Below are 16,027 nucleotides of genomic sequence, written 5' to 3'. Positions count from 1 at the left end.
GCCGGGTAAACCAATCAGACGCAGCCAGCTGTGTCACAGGCAGGAGCCATGGTTACCTGGCTGCCACAGCAACTGGGGTCAACGTGTCCTGTCAGACAATGATGGATGAGGCGGGATAAAAAAAAACTTAAAAAAAACATACAACCACAAGTTTGCACTCACACACACATGCGTGCACACCTTGGCATACAGAGGCCCACAGTGAGTATCGCCACAACAGGAGTGCAAATGGTTCTTGGACGGCTGCCATGTAGCATCTGGGATTCAACCTTTTTTCAGAGTACGAGGGGAAAAGGGCCTCAGTAGCTTAAATGGTGAGTAATGACGAAAAGAAAAAAACAGGGATCTTACTCAGTTTGTGCCCCTCTCTGATGGAAATTACCGAGTCAAGTTAGTAAGCTCATAATTAGGCATGTAATCAGATTCTCAGCCGTCCATGACTGATGTTATCATCTGGTACGGAACTACATGCTTCGTGATACATCAAGAAAAAAGTTGTGCCAAGGAAGAAACAGTCAGGAAAACTTTTTTCTACATATGTTGGTGATCTCTGTTGGCGACTTTCAGGCCAACCTTTATCGGAATATGAGCATGTAAAAGAATTATTAAAAAAATACACCTTGAAAAGCGCCAATTTGTTAGAAACTTGTCAAATGCGGATGCTTTGGGATGGCAGCCAGCCTGACCTACAATCCCAAAGCACCAGTATTTGACAAGTTGGGAACGAGACTCAAAAAAAGGGCTTTCGTACAAATTGGACCCTTAAAGATATCGACCAAAATCCCAATCTTCTATCCTTTTCGTACCCAGATCGTGAAAAAGACGCAACAACACCTACAGTTTGCTTTGTGGTTACATTGAGTGCGACGAAGTTGATGCAGTAGACACAAAAACCACCTTCTTAAACACCAGCATCATCTTTAGATGGACAAGCTGCAACTGTCAATTACTTAAAGTATGATAAAAGCAGCGAGGCTACAATTCCTGATGTTTTGTGCGTTAAAACTCGACTTTAACTTCAGTTTGTCTGCTAAGTTTTACAACCTGTCATGGATTGCTTCAACTTTGCCTTATTTAGCAACCCTACTGTACTTCAGCTGCCCTTTTTTCAGTAGAAAGGAACAAATCATAACGATACTAAGCTCTACTGTATTGAGTATCTTCATCGATATATAATATGTGAGCCAGAGACTACATAGTCAAGTCAAGCTTATTTATGTAGCACTTCCCAACCTTCAATGTAATGGTGGGAATGATGATCATGGTCACGAAACACCAAAGGTGTTGCCAAAATCAAGAAAGCCACTTGGACATAAAACTAAACTGCTGTCACACAGAAATCTTCATGAATATTCAGCCAGTTTTTTTTAATATAATAGTCAGTAAAATCACAATCAAGTAGTCTCAGAGTGACTTTTAGGGTTGTGGATCTTCACTGAAAGCTGTATTTATGACTCCTAAAAAAAGACCATCAGCCATCCGAAAGACAAGCCAACAGTGGAAACTGAAAAATCCCAAGTCCTGTCCTCTGTGTCGTGTTAGAAGGAGACTCCCAGGAGAGGCCCGAGAGAGAAAATGGAAAGGAGAGTTATGTAGAGAGACAGAAAGGGAAAGTCGGAAAGAGAAGGGGAAGGAAAATGGATGCGGATGGAGAGAGAAAAAAGGGGGATAAAGGGATAGAGTGAGCGGCCTAAAAGCCGAGGATGGAGGGAGAGGAGAGGAGGTGTTTCTACGAGTGTGTACGTATGTGTTTGTCCGGGCTTATAGACAGCAGGCCCAGTAAATCAAAGCTCTGTGCTCCTCTCCCCCAGTTGCACTTAGCTAATGAAAAGCATCACTACGCTACCTCGACCGCGACCCCACTTAGAGCCAAGATGTGGGAGCAGGGGAGGGGGGGAGGGTGAAAGGAACGGAGTGAGGAAGGGGAAGGGGGGGACGACTCTCTCAAAGGCACTGCTCTTTCACTCTGCACAGGGACGACGCATGAACACAAATTACTCCTGTCACACACGAGCAATCACAAAACATGCGTGTGTTCCGTCATGAATGCACAACTTAAGACATCTAGAAAAGATTAGGATTTGTACTACCTGTGGTTGTCACTTTAACACATAACAGAAATCAAACAATATCTATAACTGCATAGACTTCCTATGGGAAAACACCTCCTTAAAGATTTTAAAAAGCCCTAAGTTACAATATTTGGCACAATATTATCCAAAATGTGTGATGCAGCCTCAGTGGCTGGCTAGCATCTAACTAGGTTGATGACTTAAAAGAGGGCATTATCAATATTTTGGCTAGTTAGCAGCTAACTAGTTTAACAACATCCTAATCTCAATGAGTTAAAAGTGGATATTATCAATATTTTGGCTAAATAGCAGCTATCTAGCTTTAAAAAATCCTAAATCAATTCACTTAAAATAGGCTATTATCAATATGTTAGCTAGCTCACAGCTAACTATCGTAAAAACATGCTAATCTAAAAAAAATTAAAAGAGGCTATTGTCAAATTTTGGCAAAACATCTCATTTCAATAACTTAATAGAGGCTGTTGTCAATATTTTGGCTAGCTCACAGCGAACTATCTTAAAAATATCCTAATTTCAATAACTTTTATTATCAATATTTTGGCTCTTTTGGCTAGCTTGCAGCTAACTAGCTTTAAAAGACCCTAAATTAATTCCCTAAAATGTGCTATTATCAATATATTGGCTAGCTCACAGCTAACGTCTAAAGAGCTAAAAACGTCCTAAAGAGATCCAAACAACTTCTCTAATGACAGAAATCTGCTCAGCTCACCACAGCTGAGCACATTTTATGTTTATCTTCTCTCTCTCTAATACGTATCAGACCCATCAACTCTAAAGCCACACATGAACAAATATTCACCATAACAATCCTGTCAAGTGAGTGGAGTCTCAATACGAGGGTAAATGTTTGTAGTCTGGACTTCCTGTTTATGCCAGGTGCATTTTGAGCTGCCACATCTGGGACTAAGCCACTCAAAACCACACTCACACTCAGAGACACATGCATCAACACAAACGGCCATATGAACAACCAACACGGCTAAGCTAATGTAAAATTCCACATGTGGTTCCATTTATAGCTCAGTCAGAGGAAAGTCTTTCTGCATGAATTGGAAGAATGGTTTTAAAAAAAACCCAAAGAGGGCCATGCTGGAATAAAGATGTACGGTATCGTCTTGCATAATGATGTAAGTTGACACAAACCCTGGAGTTCATTAACCAGCTCAGTCAGAGTGTCCTCTAATGTGAAATGAGTCTCCAAGGAACACAAGTGGCATACAAACACTTTAATTTGAGTTTTATGTGTAATATTTAGAACATGTTCTTCTCTGGGCCAAACGACATGTGGTCCTCTTTACAAAAAACTTCCCACAGAAATTCACCTGAGCTTTTTATCTCTCCTGAAAAGACTTCTCGGAGATGAAAGTGACAGAATATGAGTCCTAGAGGCTGCAGTAAATACTCCGTCTCTCCCATAAAGGCTGTCCACCGTGAGATATACTACGTGAGGAGTGAAGTGAGTGAGTGAGGTGAACGCTTGTCCGTATGACCGACTACCTGGCTGATGGATGAGGTGAACAGAAGGAGCGAATGAGTCACCCGCACAAAAAATAGACAAAGACAAAGAGCGCCAAAAACCAGCCAAAAAGCGAGGATGACATGACTCAATGAAGTGGAGCGTGAGGAACAGGCCCCACAGAAACTTAGAGGCCGGGGAGAAACGAAGTCCTCCACTCCCACCGCTACCCCCGAGATGAAAAAGCAGAGCCACACCTGCTTTCAATTTCCACCAAATTGAAATTCTGTCATGAACAATGGGCGCCTTTGTGAGACAGAGAACGAGAATGAGAAACAAAAAAAAAAAAGGAGGAAAATGAGAACCAGGATGGTGTTTGTAATATTGGTACGTCGTGTGTGAGCGTGTTTCAGACACTCTCCTTTTTCTAGAAAGCGGTTTTCATAAACTCATAAAACCTGACGGTGATGGACTTCAAGTGTCAAGGAACAAAGACCCATGATCTGGGGTATCACACTTCACGTCATGACACCTAAATAAGTATCTTATTTAAAGGGCACTGTGACGATTACTGTCAGGTCGCGACGTCTTGTGGTCGTAGTTATGATGACGGGGGCAAAGGAGGAAGTCAGGTGGTATAAAGAGCATTAAATTAAGCATACAGAGCAGGTTGAGGTTGGACTGGTTGGTCAAACATCTTTTCCTCAACCTGTCCAATTTGTGATGGTTTCAGAACTTTACTCACCTAACAATGAAAGTCTGGAAGGGCAAAGGTCCAGTAAACTTACCGCTGGTAATCTCCAACGAGTCATTAGCTGTTGACCTATTCAGTCGTTTCGGTATCAGGACGTGTTTTTCCCACATGGTTCGTTACGCAGGTCAACTAAATGGGTAGGCACCTCTCAAAACATACTTGGAAGGAGATTGGACCAACCATCTGTCTATCACCATCGATCGCAGGCTAACTTCAACCAGTCAGATCAACAGAAGAAGAGCACCACCGCCAGTGGAGCCAATTGGTGATTCAAATTCTTACCGAAGTCAGTCGGGAGAAGAGCGAAAACATCTCTCCATGTCATTCTTTTCTCGTCTTTCAGTGAAATATACCGAAAGTTCTGATTTGACTGATGCTAGCAGCATTTATGCTAACGTCGTGAGGTTCCAGTTCAACATCTGTCTCTTTGCGGCTCCAAGCAGATAGCTTAAAGATAGGGGAGAGACTCTAGAGAATGATTGTTGAGTCAATCCCAGGTTGTCAAATATCACTTTGGGTCAGTATTTGGCCCAAAATTCTCATCAAAATCAGAATCACCTTCCCTATATTTAAATCTTTCTAGATGGAGTTGAAAGCTCTCGTAATCTCAAACCCAGCTGCCTCTCAAGGTAAAGTAAAGTTCAGACAAGCTCGATGGCATCACGAAGACATCATCAGGGTTATTTTGGCATATCAAAGTGCCTCTTTAACCACAGGAGTCTAAGTGTGGGAGAGGAGTTTAGTCATCGGATGATTGGTGTCCACATCAGACTTCTTCCACATTTCCATGAAACTTTGTCAGACTCTGCGTCATCCCACTGTACACCCTGCTCTCATTGGCAGCCTCAGCTCTTGAACTCCCTCTGAATGTGCGATCTCAACACACAGATGGCGTATCAAACGGCTCAAATTAGCAGCGCGGCGAAGATCAGTCTGCAAGACGGATTGGATGAAACTGCACTGCCAGCTTCCACCAGCTCAGCACAAAAACCAAGGGCTTCTAAAATTCTTCATGTCGAGGGCCCTCAAAATTGAGGTGTTGTCCCAGGACCCTCAGTAGATGGGAAACAGAAGGGAAGAGTGGAATCTCTTATCAGGATAGTCATTATTCTGGTTATGGCCCCCGAGGGTCCTTTTCCACTGTGATTATGGGTACGTCAGTGATTGGCAGCACAGAAGTACCCATAATCATTCAAAGCATGCCCGGCAGGCTGCCACTGCACAATCCATAGAAGCTTACTTAAAATAGTGAAAGAAATAAGAATAAAACTGCTGCAAAACAACAAAAGACTCAACCAGGGGGTGTATTTTTGGCGGAAATCGACCTATTTGTTCGCCAGGGAATCTCCTTTAGGCGTTGATACAACGCATTTCATTCCCTGTCGACATCTATACTTCATGGGAGTATGGATAAGTGTACGAGACTATAGAGTTGAGGATGTTTTATTTATGGTGCGGAGCGCAGCTGATCCCAGCGGACTGACACTGTGGGCCGGATGCCAGATTGTAGTAGATCCTTGAAGCCGAGAAACTGTGTGTATCTATGACTACCTCCCTGCTTCGATGTGTGTGTTTGTGTGTGAAGTTATATGGAAGCATCAAATAACCCACACGTACAGTACATCCGTGTGTGTGTGTGTACACAAGGTTGCAGCTGCGATACTGTTTGTGCGAGGCGTGGGATATGATCAATACCAGGTGCAGACAGAGAGGCACAAAGATCAATGAGCTGTGATCATGAAGTCTAGGCCGCTTATGATCATTAGCCGGCTGCTAATGAACTTAGAACGCCATGTTTGCTAATGAGCTCCCCTCGCTTTGAGTCCATCGCAGGGAAAAAAGAACACGGAGAGCAAGTACAGGACAAGGACGAGGACGTGGCTTTGAAAGGTAGATTGTAAGCATTCCTGCGTTCCCTCGTGCTACATGTTAATGCACATGCCTTAACTTTATGTGTGCAGGTGTGCGTTGTCTCAAGTTGAAGGTGCAGCATCCGCTTCAGACTGCTGATTTAATATAACGTGACACGACGCAGGAAGATCTTGTCCAGGATAAAATAACAGCAACGCCCTAGAATATATGTCGCAACAAAAATTGAAGTTGAATGCATTGACGGAAAATTGTACTGGCAAGAAAAAAACATTTCTCCAGCATCTTAAATGTAAATATTTGCTGGTTTTCTTTGATAGTTAACTGAATATATTTGGGTTTTGGACAGATTGTTAGAGAAAAGACGACATTTTCAACATGAAAATTAATCACAATAACTCAGAAGATCAGCTGAAAGATTAATTGATATTGAAGTAAGTGTTAGTTGCATTTCAAATGTAACAACACCTGGAACTAATGACTCTAAATGGCAGTAAATTTGATGGCAAATCTATAAAATTGTAAGAACGTTTGACAAGACATCAGGACCAAAAATTGGACAATGTTCCAGCTTTGTCATGGCGACAGAACCAGGTATTTTCAGCCAAAACACGATCTTTTACGAACACTAACCGAGTGATTTTGGTACCTAAACCTAACCTGACCGTAAAGTATTTTCCTTCTTCCTCATTATTCATCTCATGACCTTTCGAATTTATCTTGTGACCCAAAGTTTGGGACCCCTTGATTAGGTAATTAATTGATCAGACAGAAAACTTTATAAATGCCAAAGATCTCGTTGGTTCCAGCTGTTTAAATGTGAGGATTTGCTTTCTTTTCTCTGTTTGATACGATTGGAAACCAAATATCTTTTTCAACTCCATCTGTACCTTCCAACATTAACATGTCTTCATGTTTCAATCATCTACAGAATGATCTACAGCATCCCGGCCCACCATGTCTTAAACTTCCAGGGCAGAGATCCAGGCTCGGGTATGAGATGCGGGGGCAGAGCAGTGCACTGTGCCCTGGGGAAGTGTGCTGTAGCCGGGTCTCAGTCCGGCTGGCAGTGGCCCGGGGGGCCTGGAGGGAGGCATGCGGTCACATCGCATATAAATCACCTGGTCACAGATACACAGAGCATTGTTTAGCCACAGCGACGGCTCCGCTCTCCGAGGACAGCCTGACTCGCAAAGATACAGACCACACACACACATGAACAAGTGCTCTGGTTGGAGAAGGCGAGCGTGGAGAAAGCTCCAGTGAGGATCTCTGGCTGTGGACAGTCAGCCTGTGTGGCAGCCGAACAGCGCATGAGGTCCCATCGGAGGCTGTCAACCAAAACTAGGTCTGAGTGCAGTTTCATGTCATTTGGAGACGGACATCATCGTCAAAAAACCACAAATACCATTAGCATTATTACTACATGTCAAAAAAATAAACCTTCTCTATTATATTTTCCCCCAAACTGCGCTGTTAACAGGATAAAAATAGAGCAATGGAGCGTGAAAGGTCGCAACCTCAAAAACGACAGTCGCTGATGAAGCCCCATGAGAGAGCTTGACCCTTTACACCGGCCAGTGCTTCAAAAACAGCCCATTAATTAGGATTTCTGCTTCAAAAAGAGGCTGTTTTCTATTGTTTTGTTTCAGTATAATAGAAATTAACCCAATCTATCAAATGGTAAAGCAATAGAAATCTTTAAATCAACAAGAAATATCCCAAAACACCCTGCTGCTTGTTTGAAACTCTTCATCTGACAGGAAGATATAGTCCTTGTCCTTTCAAAATAAAACCAATACAGAAGATGCCCCTGCTCTGACACCACAGGGAGCAGAGACATTAAAGGTGGCGAGACAGATTCATTACTCAAGAATCCTCCTCACTCAACGCAAGCTAATCACCGGGCAGAGCTAGCAGATACGTACTCTCGCTCGCCGAGGGGAAATGACATTCCCGGTACACGCCGGGCCACACACGTGCAGGACGCACGGCGGCGCGGAGGTGACACACACACGGAGGCGTGGCGGGCAGCGGCGGTCCAATCAAAGTCTGATTGATTTTCAGAGCTCTCGGGGGATTCTGGTCAGTCAATAAGGGACTCTGTTAGACAACTGAAGACATGATGGATCTACCATACGTCTTGACTTACAGTGTTCCAGCTGCCTCGTAGACGGCTGTGACAGAAAAAAAGACAGTATTTGTGTTGTTGTGTCACATAAAGCCCCAAAAAAGCAAATAAATCAACTTAGACCCTGTCGATGTCTTTCAAGTTCTACACTCTCAATCTGAATTGGTTTGCAACCTGTATTTAATTGAATACAATACAAAGACAATATATTCTATGTTTATATACTCTCCTCCCAACTTTTTTTTTTTTGGAATCAAGGCTTACGAATGCTTGATTTCCATCATTAAGTCAAACTCTGTAACATTTAAGCCCAAAAATGAAAGATTGGTCCTAACTTTTCCAAACACGATAAACTGAATGAATTTGATGCTCACAACTTGAAAGTGTCCCAACTTTTTGGGGAATCAGGCTTGACAGATTGCCCCTTTAACTAGCTAAGCGACCTTTTCAAAGTACTCTAATGTTACAAAAGCGTAACATCAGTGCATTTACTTGCGGTATTTCATGTTTTGCTACATTAAAGACTTATCCAACAGAGAGCGGCGTGCATTAGAAAACACCTGAGCTCTGAAGTCAAACTTGTGATACTGCAGAACACAAGGAACATAATCCCGGGTCTTAAATAAAGCGCTCTGACTCAGTCGGGTAAACACCGGCAGGAAATTCCTCAGCGAATATGTTAAAAAATCAGATCGCCGGCGCTGTGTCAAATAACAGTTGTTGTTATTCATAGCGGTGCTGCTTAGCATATTGTACAGCAGTAATGAGCTCACGGAAGTCTTTGGACGGCGCTGAAGCAACTAGCCTGCATTCGTGGCTGTTTCTGTCAGCGTGTCAAATCTAATATTCTCTCTCTACGTGTGGGGCGATACATTATTAATAGCATGTATTTGAGGAGCTTTCTTAGAACCCGCTTCTCTCACGTCACTCAGCTTCTGCTCGCCACACTCATCGTCCTCCCTTCTGCTGTCGTCACACCTCGCAAAACGTCGCTCCCTCCTCCTCGAACGCTCATCTCGTTTTTGCGTTGTCGATAATGTTGGATCGCATCTGGACAAGTCTCGCTTTGCATACGAACTGCGTGGGAGCTCTTCCCTCCTCCCCCGCCTCTTTCCCCCCCCTTGCATCTAAATGGCCCTCTCCTCCACTGCGAGCTACAGAAAAGTAGGGCAGATGCCTCATTTAACACTTGGGTGCGATCATTACACACTGTGTATACATTACACAACAAAAAAAAAGCAATAAATCCACCGACTTCTCCAATAAAGATGTGTTATGCTGCAGCGAGGAGCATTAAAAGGCAGGTAATGTTTGATGTGGCAATATGTTAACACACCAAAGCCTGCAGTTTGTCTCTCTGATATACGATTATGTGGCTGAGGAGCATCTTTAAAGGCAGATTTTGCAGCTCACATGTGTTGGAAGAAGGGTTTCTCAAACACAGAAAGATGTTTTTAGGCGTCTGCAAGAATAAAAGATGCCTCTTACTACACATGCTTCAGAAACATCTTCACACACAGGGTGAAGAGGGTTCGGGATCTACGGGGGACGTTGGCATGCTTTATGTTTTCAGGGCAGGGTTAGGGTTAGGGTTAAAACACAAACACAAAACAACGCCAAACACAAGACCAGAGGTTTCCGCAACATAAAGAGAAGACTTTAACTTTCACATGCTTCCAGATCCACTAACATCTTCACACTTAAGGTTCGGGTTCGGGGTCTAGGGGTGCATTTATGTTTTCAGGTCAGGGCAAAGGTTAGGTTTAGGGTTTTAACACAAAAATCTTCAAAAACAAAGACTATTTCAGGCTTCTGCAAAAAAAAAAAACAGAAGACTTTAACTTCACATGCTTCCAGGGTTAGAGTTCGGGTCCAGGGGTGCACTGGCGTGCTTGACTTTTTTCCTTTTCTTGTAACCGAGATGCTGCGTGGAAAGCCCCCGGTTCCTGACACACTCAGTCAGTCCCAGATAGGAGGAGAAGCGAGCAGCAGCAGATTAAATTATACAGGAGAAACCAGAAATAGCTCCAGTGCCGAGGCCGCGTGGACCCGACGCAAGAACACGCCGATCCGAGTCGCCACAGAGCAGTCAACCAGATTAGTCCTGGACGAGAGATCTGCCCGGCTCCCGGATGTGACAAAGATGTGAACTTGACCTCTAGTGGCCGAAAGATGAGGGACGGTAGGAGAGGAATCCTGACAAAACAGCCAAACATCCGGATCAACAACATACATGAGTCAGATGTACCAGTGATGCTGCTGTGCTCTTGTTTGGGAGGAACCACTGACCATGAACTGCTCACCTCTTTGCACCTCACACAGAAACATAACCACCCACTCGCCGACACCATGGAAGGTCTTTTGATGAAGCTGTACGCAGAAAGCAAGCCATCTGGTCTTTCATGCATGTGACTAATGCAAGTTTGGCTACATCTCCTCCTAGTTTCATGCTTCTTTTGCGTTGACCTGTTCCCACGCTCTAGCTCTAACCCTGACCCTGACCCCCGGCACCTGCACACGTCCCTCTACACGATTTCTTACCCAAAACATGCAGGAGAGGCAAACCCAGGTCCTGGCCCTCCCTGCCAGAGCCGAGGGCAGAGACAGAGACACGGAGGGCATCCTGAAGAAAAAAACAAAAGTGCCACTCAAGGTAGAAATCCAAGGTATTCCCAGAAATTCCTGCCGGTTCCACGCAGGCTTCGGCGACACAGATCCATGCCGGAGGGTGTGGAAGGGAATGCTGCTCTCGTTTTCTCTCTCTGATGGCCTTAGTCAGTCTCCCTGCATCTGAGCTCCCTCCCGCCCCTCTCTTTGCTAGCTTGTTCTACCTCCTCCACTCCTGGTCCTCCTCCTCCTCCCTCACTCTCTCTCTCTGGTTCGCTCACTCACTCCTGCCCTCCTCTCTGTCCCTCTTGAAGTGTGGTAACTTTATTCCGCGGAGGAAAAAAAGGGGGGCTGGGAGGAGGTGAGTCGAGAATCGGGCCTTTATTTTTCTCCCTCCCAAAAACTCCCCTCTCCTCAAATGATCCTTGTTAGCCCCTCCTCACGTACACACACACACATGCACACACACTCTATTCATTGACCACCCCCTCGGCTTCCTCGCGTTGCATACCTCACCTCTCCTCCCCTCCACCTCTCCTCTTGCAGAGCATGCTCGCTCATGTCTGCGCTAATGTCACTTCAATTTTTCATCGGCAACCCCTTCCTGTTTCCAGATCTCCTCCTTCAAAAAATATCCGCAGGACTCGACAGCCGAGCAGCAGAACAGGTAGGTGCAGAGAGTTGGAGGTGCATGTGCAGATGCTCACGCACACACAAAAAAAGCCGTGTTAGCCTATAAACACAATCAAAATGATGTGAATCATCAAACGAGGTGGTGCAACGTTAACATCACACTTCCATAAAGCTTGTGAGACATTTAAAACGAAAGGTCAACACTGAGAGACCTTGACTGGATCCTACATTTCCCATGATGCAGTTCCATAACTTTTTTACATTAACAGTCATCCAAACTCCTTGGCTCTATTTGCAACTCACGCTTTCTGCAGAATATGTCAACTTTCTTGCAAAGTGGACTTTTAGCGGGAAGGGTTGGTGCATCGCCTACACGTGAAACTGGACCAAAGTCGTTATAGTTGTACACAGATTGAAGCGACTTGGCTGCGTTATATAGGACTACACCTTTACGTTGTGTCATGTGATGAGTCAACCACTGGCTGAAGTTGAGTCAAGTTATATGTTGGCTACAAAATACAGCTTTTGAGTGTCTGTTGTAGGTTTTCGTGCTCCAAAAGCGGCATTTCTTAAAAGGCTGGTGACTTTTCTTGCCTCATATCAGTTGTGTTGACTCTTTGTAAGAAAACCATAATAAAACAGGAGTCTTATCTTCTTTTATTTTTTATGTTTTTCTTGTGCGTATGTGTTGGATTTCTTGACATTCAGAACCGCGGACACAGAGACGGTCCTTTCCAAATCACTTTTGAGAACTTCCTGTCACTTTCAAAAAGTGAGATTTATTATTTATTCAATACACTCCAAACATTGCTCTGGATTAACCTTTAGAAGGCGACGAAATCTCTTATTTTAACACCTATGACAAGTCCATGTGCATATTTCACCCTCCCAGGTCGTCTGTGTGCGCACATACAAAACATTCCCTCATGCATGTATGCAAACATCCCCGCGCTCTCGTGTGAGGGATCGCTACATGCATGTGTACATCTACACAAAGTACAGCACTGAATCAACATTATATGAGCGGTGCAGGCGCATTACATCACTCCACAGTCAGATCCATAAAGGGCTAAGAGCCAATTCATTTTGAGAAAACACCCTCTATTGATCCCTGCTGCACTCCATCACTTCCACTGTAACAGTTACCTCAATCCATAGGCTAACCTGACACATAATCTGTGTGTGTGTTTGTGTGCATGTCTCCCTCTGTGTGTGTGTGTATGTGTGTGTATACGCTATAACATAATGTCGGCAAAGAGCACAGTGTGGACATGTTGGAGGGGGTGAATGCTGGTTGTGCTTTAGCTCCTATATTTGGTGGCTGTGTTTGAGGCAGCCTGCAGCCAACTGGTCTAAACTGGGTTGCTAGCAGCCTCTAGTGGCCTCCAACCAACCAACCCTCAGACGGTCTCTGCAGATGGGTGAGCTTTTTTCCGAACAAAAAAAACAAAACCCGCACACATACAGCTCATGCATGCATCTCCGTGTTGCCTTTTTTTTCTGTCTGAATAGCCATTTAAGTGAGACTTCGCTACCTGCAAAAAGCATTGATTGCGCAGCGTGCAATTGGGAGTGGTGTATTTTCTCAGTACAACATTTTTGCACAGTGAGGTCAGGTTCTTATTCCCTTATTCCCAACGCAACATGCCGGCGCTCACTGAAAACACACAAGCAGGCAGGCAGGCAGGGAGGGAGGGAGGCACCAGCACACACACACACACACACACACACACACACTTTGTTTCCCACAGAATTAGACTCACGGAAAAAGGGAATTTAGACCATCATGGGACAGTAAAACTCTCCATTAAAGCCCAGTCTAATGATGTTAGCAGCCTGCTTTACCTATTTAAAGGTTGGGGAAGGTCTTATATACGTGTATACACACTAAGACATGCACAGATAGTGATATTTGATCACCAGCTTTCTAACCCTAACCCTAACCTGTCCCCTGGTCTTCTAAAAATAGCTATTGCTCTAAAATAGTGCATAACTTTTGAACCGCTTCTCTTATCCATATGCTTCAAAAACTCTCATAAAGTGGAGTTTGTCTGCTTTTCATCAGTACCATATGTCTTTTTTGGGCATTTAAGGGGTTCCTAGTGTACTTGTGTATCATCTGCAATGATTTGTCACAGAGCCAACATAGTTGGTTGAAGCCAAGCTACCGTTGTTCATCCTCGAAAGGATGATAAAATTCTCTGAAAAAAGTCCCGTGTAATGATTTACAAACCATTCGATATGCCATTTTTTCCAGACTGAAACTTAAGGTTCTCCTGAATCAAATGATGCATAACACTTGATGCTAACTAGTAGAACAGGGTATGAAAAACAAGAGCCAGTGACCCAAACCCTGGAGTCAGACGCCTGAACAATGGCTCTAGTTGAAAAGATGAAAAGCAATAGATTAAAAGAGAAAGAAAGAAAGAAAGAAAGAAAGAAAGATAAGTATTCCAAATCCACTCTGCAGTCTCCTCTTCCATCGCTGGAGAATCCATCACATTAAAGCTTTAATGCTAGAATAACAAAGCATCCATCATGCTGAACGCCGTCCCAGAATACAGCAAGCCATTCAGGGCAGAAGCCTGCAATTCTCTGGGTGCGGTACCTGCGAACCGGCCCGACATTACTCAGCGCGGAAGGTAAAGTTGGGGAGCATGTGATAAATACAACGAGCGATGAATGAGGTTTTCATGCATATGCTGGAGAGGCAACCTTAGAGGGGGAGAATAAGGAACCATTCAGTGGACAGGTTTCCCATCACCCTCTTCTCTTTTGGCTGTCCGCAGTACTGCCTGATGTGAATTTACTGCCAGGGGGGACATTAGTTAAATGAATAGGGAGGCGAGTAAACACAAAATACTGGAGGAGATGGAACAGGAGGGAAAAGGAGAGACAAGAAGGGAAGGAAACTGAAAGACAAAAAAATAGGAAGAGGGGATGAGACTGAAGTGAAATACAAGAAAATGAACAGGAAGGAGACAAAAAGGACAGGAAAATTTGATGAAATAGGGGGAAAGGAAGAGGAAGGATACAGAAGGAAAGAAAATAAGAGCAGCCCTGGCAAGACATGAGGAAAGATTCAATGAAATAAAGGAGTCAAAGGGAGACATAAGGACAGATCTGACAAGACAGAAGGAATCAAAAAGAGAAAGGAACAGAATTTGCAGAGAAGACAAGGAAAGACACGAGGAAAGATTCAATGTCACAAAATGAAAGGAAACTGAGAGGAAACAAAAATGAAGGGAAGATGAGGCAGGATGTGGGGAGAGGAGAGAAGAGGAGAGGAGAGGAGAAAAGAGGAGAGGAGAGGGTTACCCCTCCGTAGTACCACTGTAGTTTCACCTCAGTAACGCAAACGGAGAAAACCTTTACGCATCATCATCATCATCCCTCCACCTCCCTCTCTGTTTCCCCCCCCATCTCCGTCTTACAAAACCACCTCCTCCCGTTGTAACCCGGCCCCCGTCATGGGGGGACCGTGAGAGCCGCGTTGCCATGGAAACTGAACACCTCACAGCGGTCCTCGGAGGGAAGACACAGAGCCTTACCTCTCCACTTTCACCTCCCAGTCGGTCACGTGAGCGAGCTCGAGTGCTGCAGCTGGAGCGACAGGCTGAATGCTTGTCATGTACACTGCAAGAAGTGTGCAGAAATCCTGTTTCTGAGGCAAAATCCTCATTTATTTATTGGCCCAATCAAAAATAAATGGGGACACTGAAAGGCTAAATCCTTAGAAACAGGGCCACTTGGCAAATTTGATAATCCGCGAGCAGACGTCGCAATAATTCGGCGGCACAAGTTGCGGGAAGTTGAACAGATAATGCTTATGTTTTATTACATATAGACGTTACATGTGGAAATGTCATGTCACAGCAGAGGCATTCACTGTGAATCTTGCTTTTTCTGAGTGCAAACAGCCTAGCCCCTAACTCTAACCCTTAGCGACAACCCCTTAACAAGAACCCTAACCCCAAACACAACCACTAACCCTTAACCCTAGCCCTTAAGCACGACCTTAACCCCAAACATAACCACTAACCCTTAATTGCAACCCCCTAACCAGAACCCCAACCTCTAACTCTAACCCCAGCCACAACCCTTACCCTAAACCTGTGCCCCTCAACCTCATCCTCATCCCAATCTCTTAACCAGAACCCCAACATCTACCCTCAATTCCAACCTCCAACTCTTGCCCTTAAAGTTCCAATTCTAAGGATGTTGGTTCAAATAATGACAATTTTGTCTTCCCATGTCATCATACATTGATGCCTTGTGTTGGTAGATTGGAATACTCAATGAGCTGGAAATGAGAATCGGAATTTAATTAACTTATACATTGGATCTTCAGCCTTAACCAACTTTCTTGCAGGTGTTCCTAACAACCCCAAAAGTATCACTGCAGTAAACATATTTCAACCTTTTTAACAGAGAAATCCCCCCCCCCCAAAAAGGAAAAAGAAAATGATTCTCAAGACAAAAAT

At 44.2% G+C, this 16,027-nt stretch overlaps 1 protein-coding gene across 8 annotated transcripts in view; it reads right to left on the bottom strand.

The window, feature by feature from the left end:
* The window catches only part of tns1a (tensin 1a), a 94,068-nt gene that overhangs the window by 75,103 nt on the left and 2,938 nt on the right, over positions 1 to 16,027 (bottom strand). The window contains exon 1 of one of the 8 annotated variants that reach the window (XM_030409515.1): positions 10,845 to 11,697. The exons of the other annotated variants lie outside the window; for them this stretch is intronic. Within the exon in view, the coding sequence (XP_030265375.1) occupies positions 10,845 to 10,925 (81 nt within the window). The 5' untranslated portion in view covers positions 10,926 to 11,697. Of the gene's footprint in view, positions 1 to 10,844; positions 11,698 to 16,027 lie in introns of those variants that run through there. 8 annotated transcript variants of the gene reach the window in all.

The sequence above is a fragment of the Sparus aurata genome, chromosome 24 (assembly GCF_900880675.1).
Source record: "Sparus aurata chromosome 24, fSpaAur1.1, whole genome shotgun sequence".
In the NCBI taxonomy this organism is placed as follows: Eukaryota; Metazoa; Chordata; class Actinopteri; order Spariformes; family Sparidae; genus Sparus; species Sparus aurata.
This window is presented reverse-complemented; position numbering and strand designations above follow the sequence as displayed.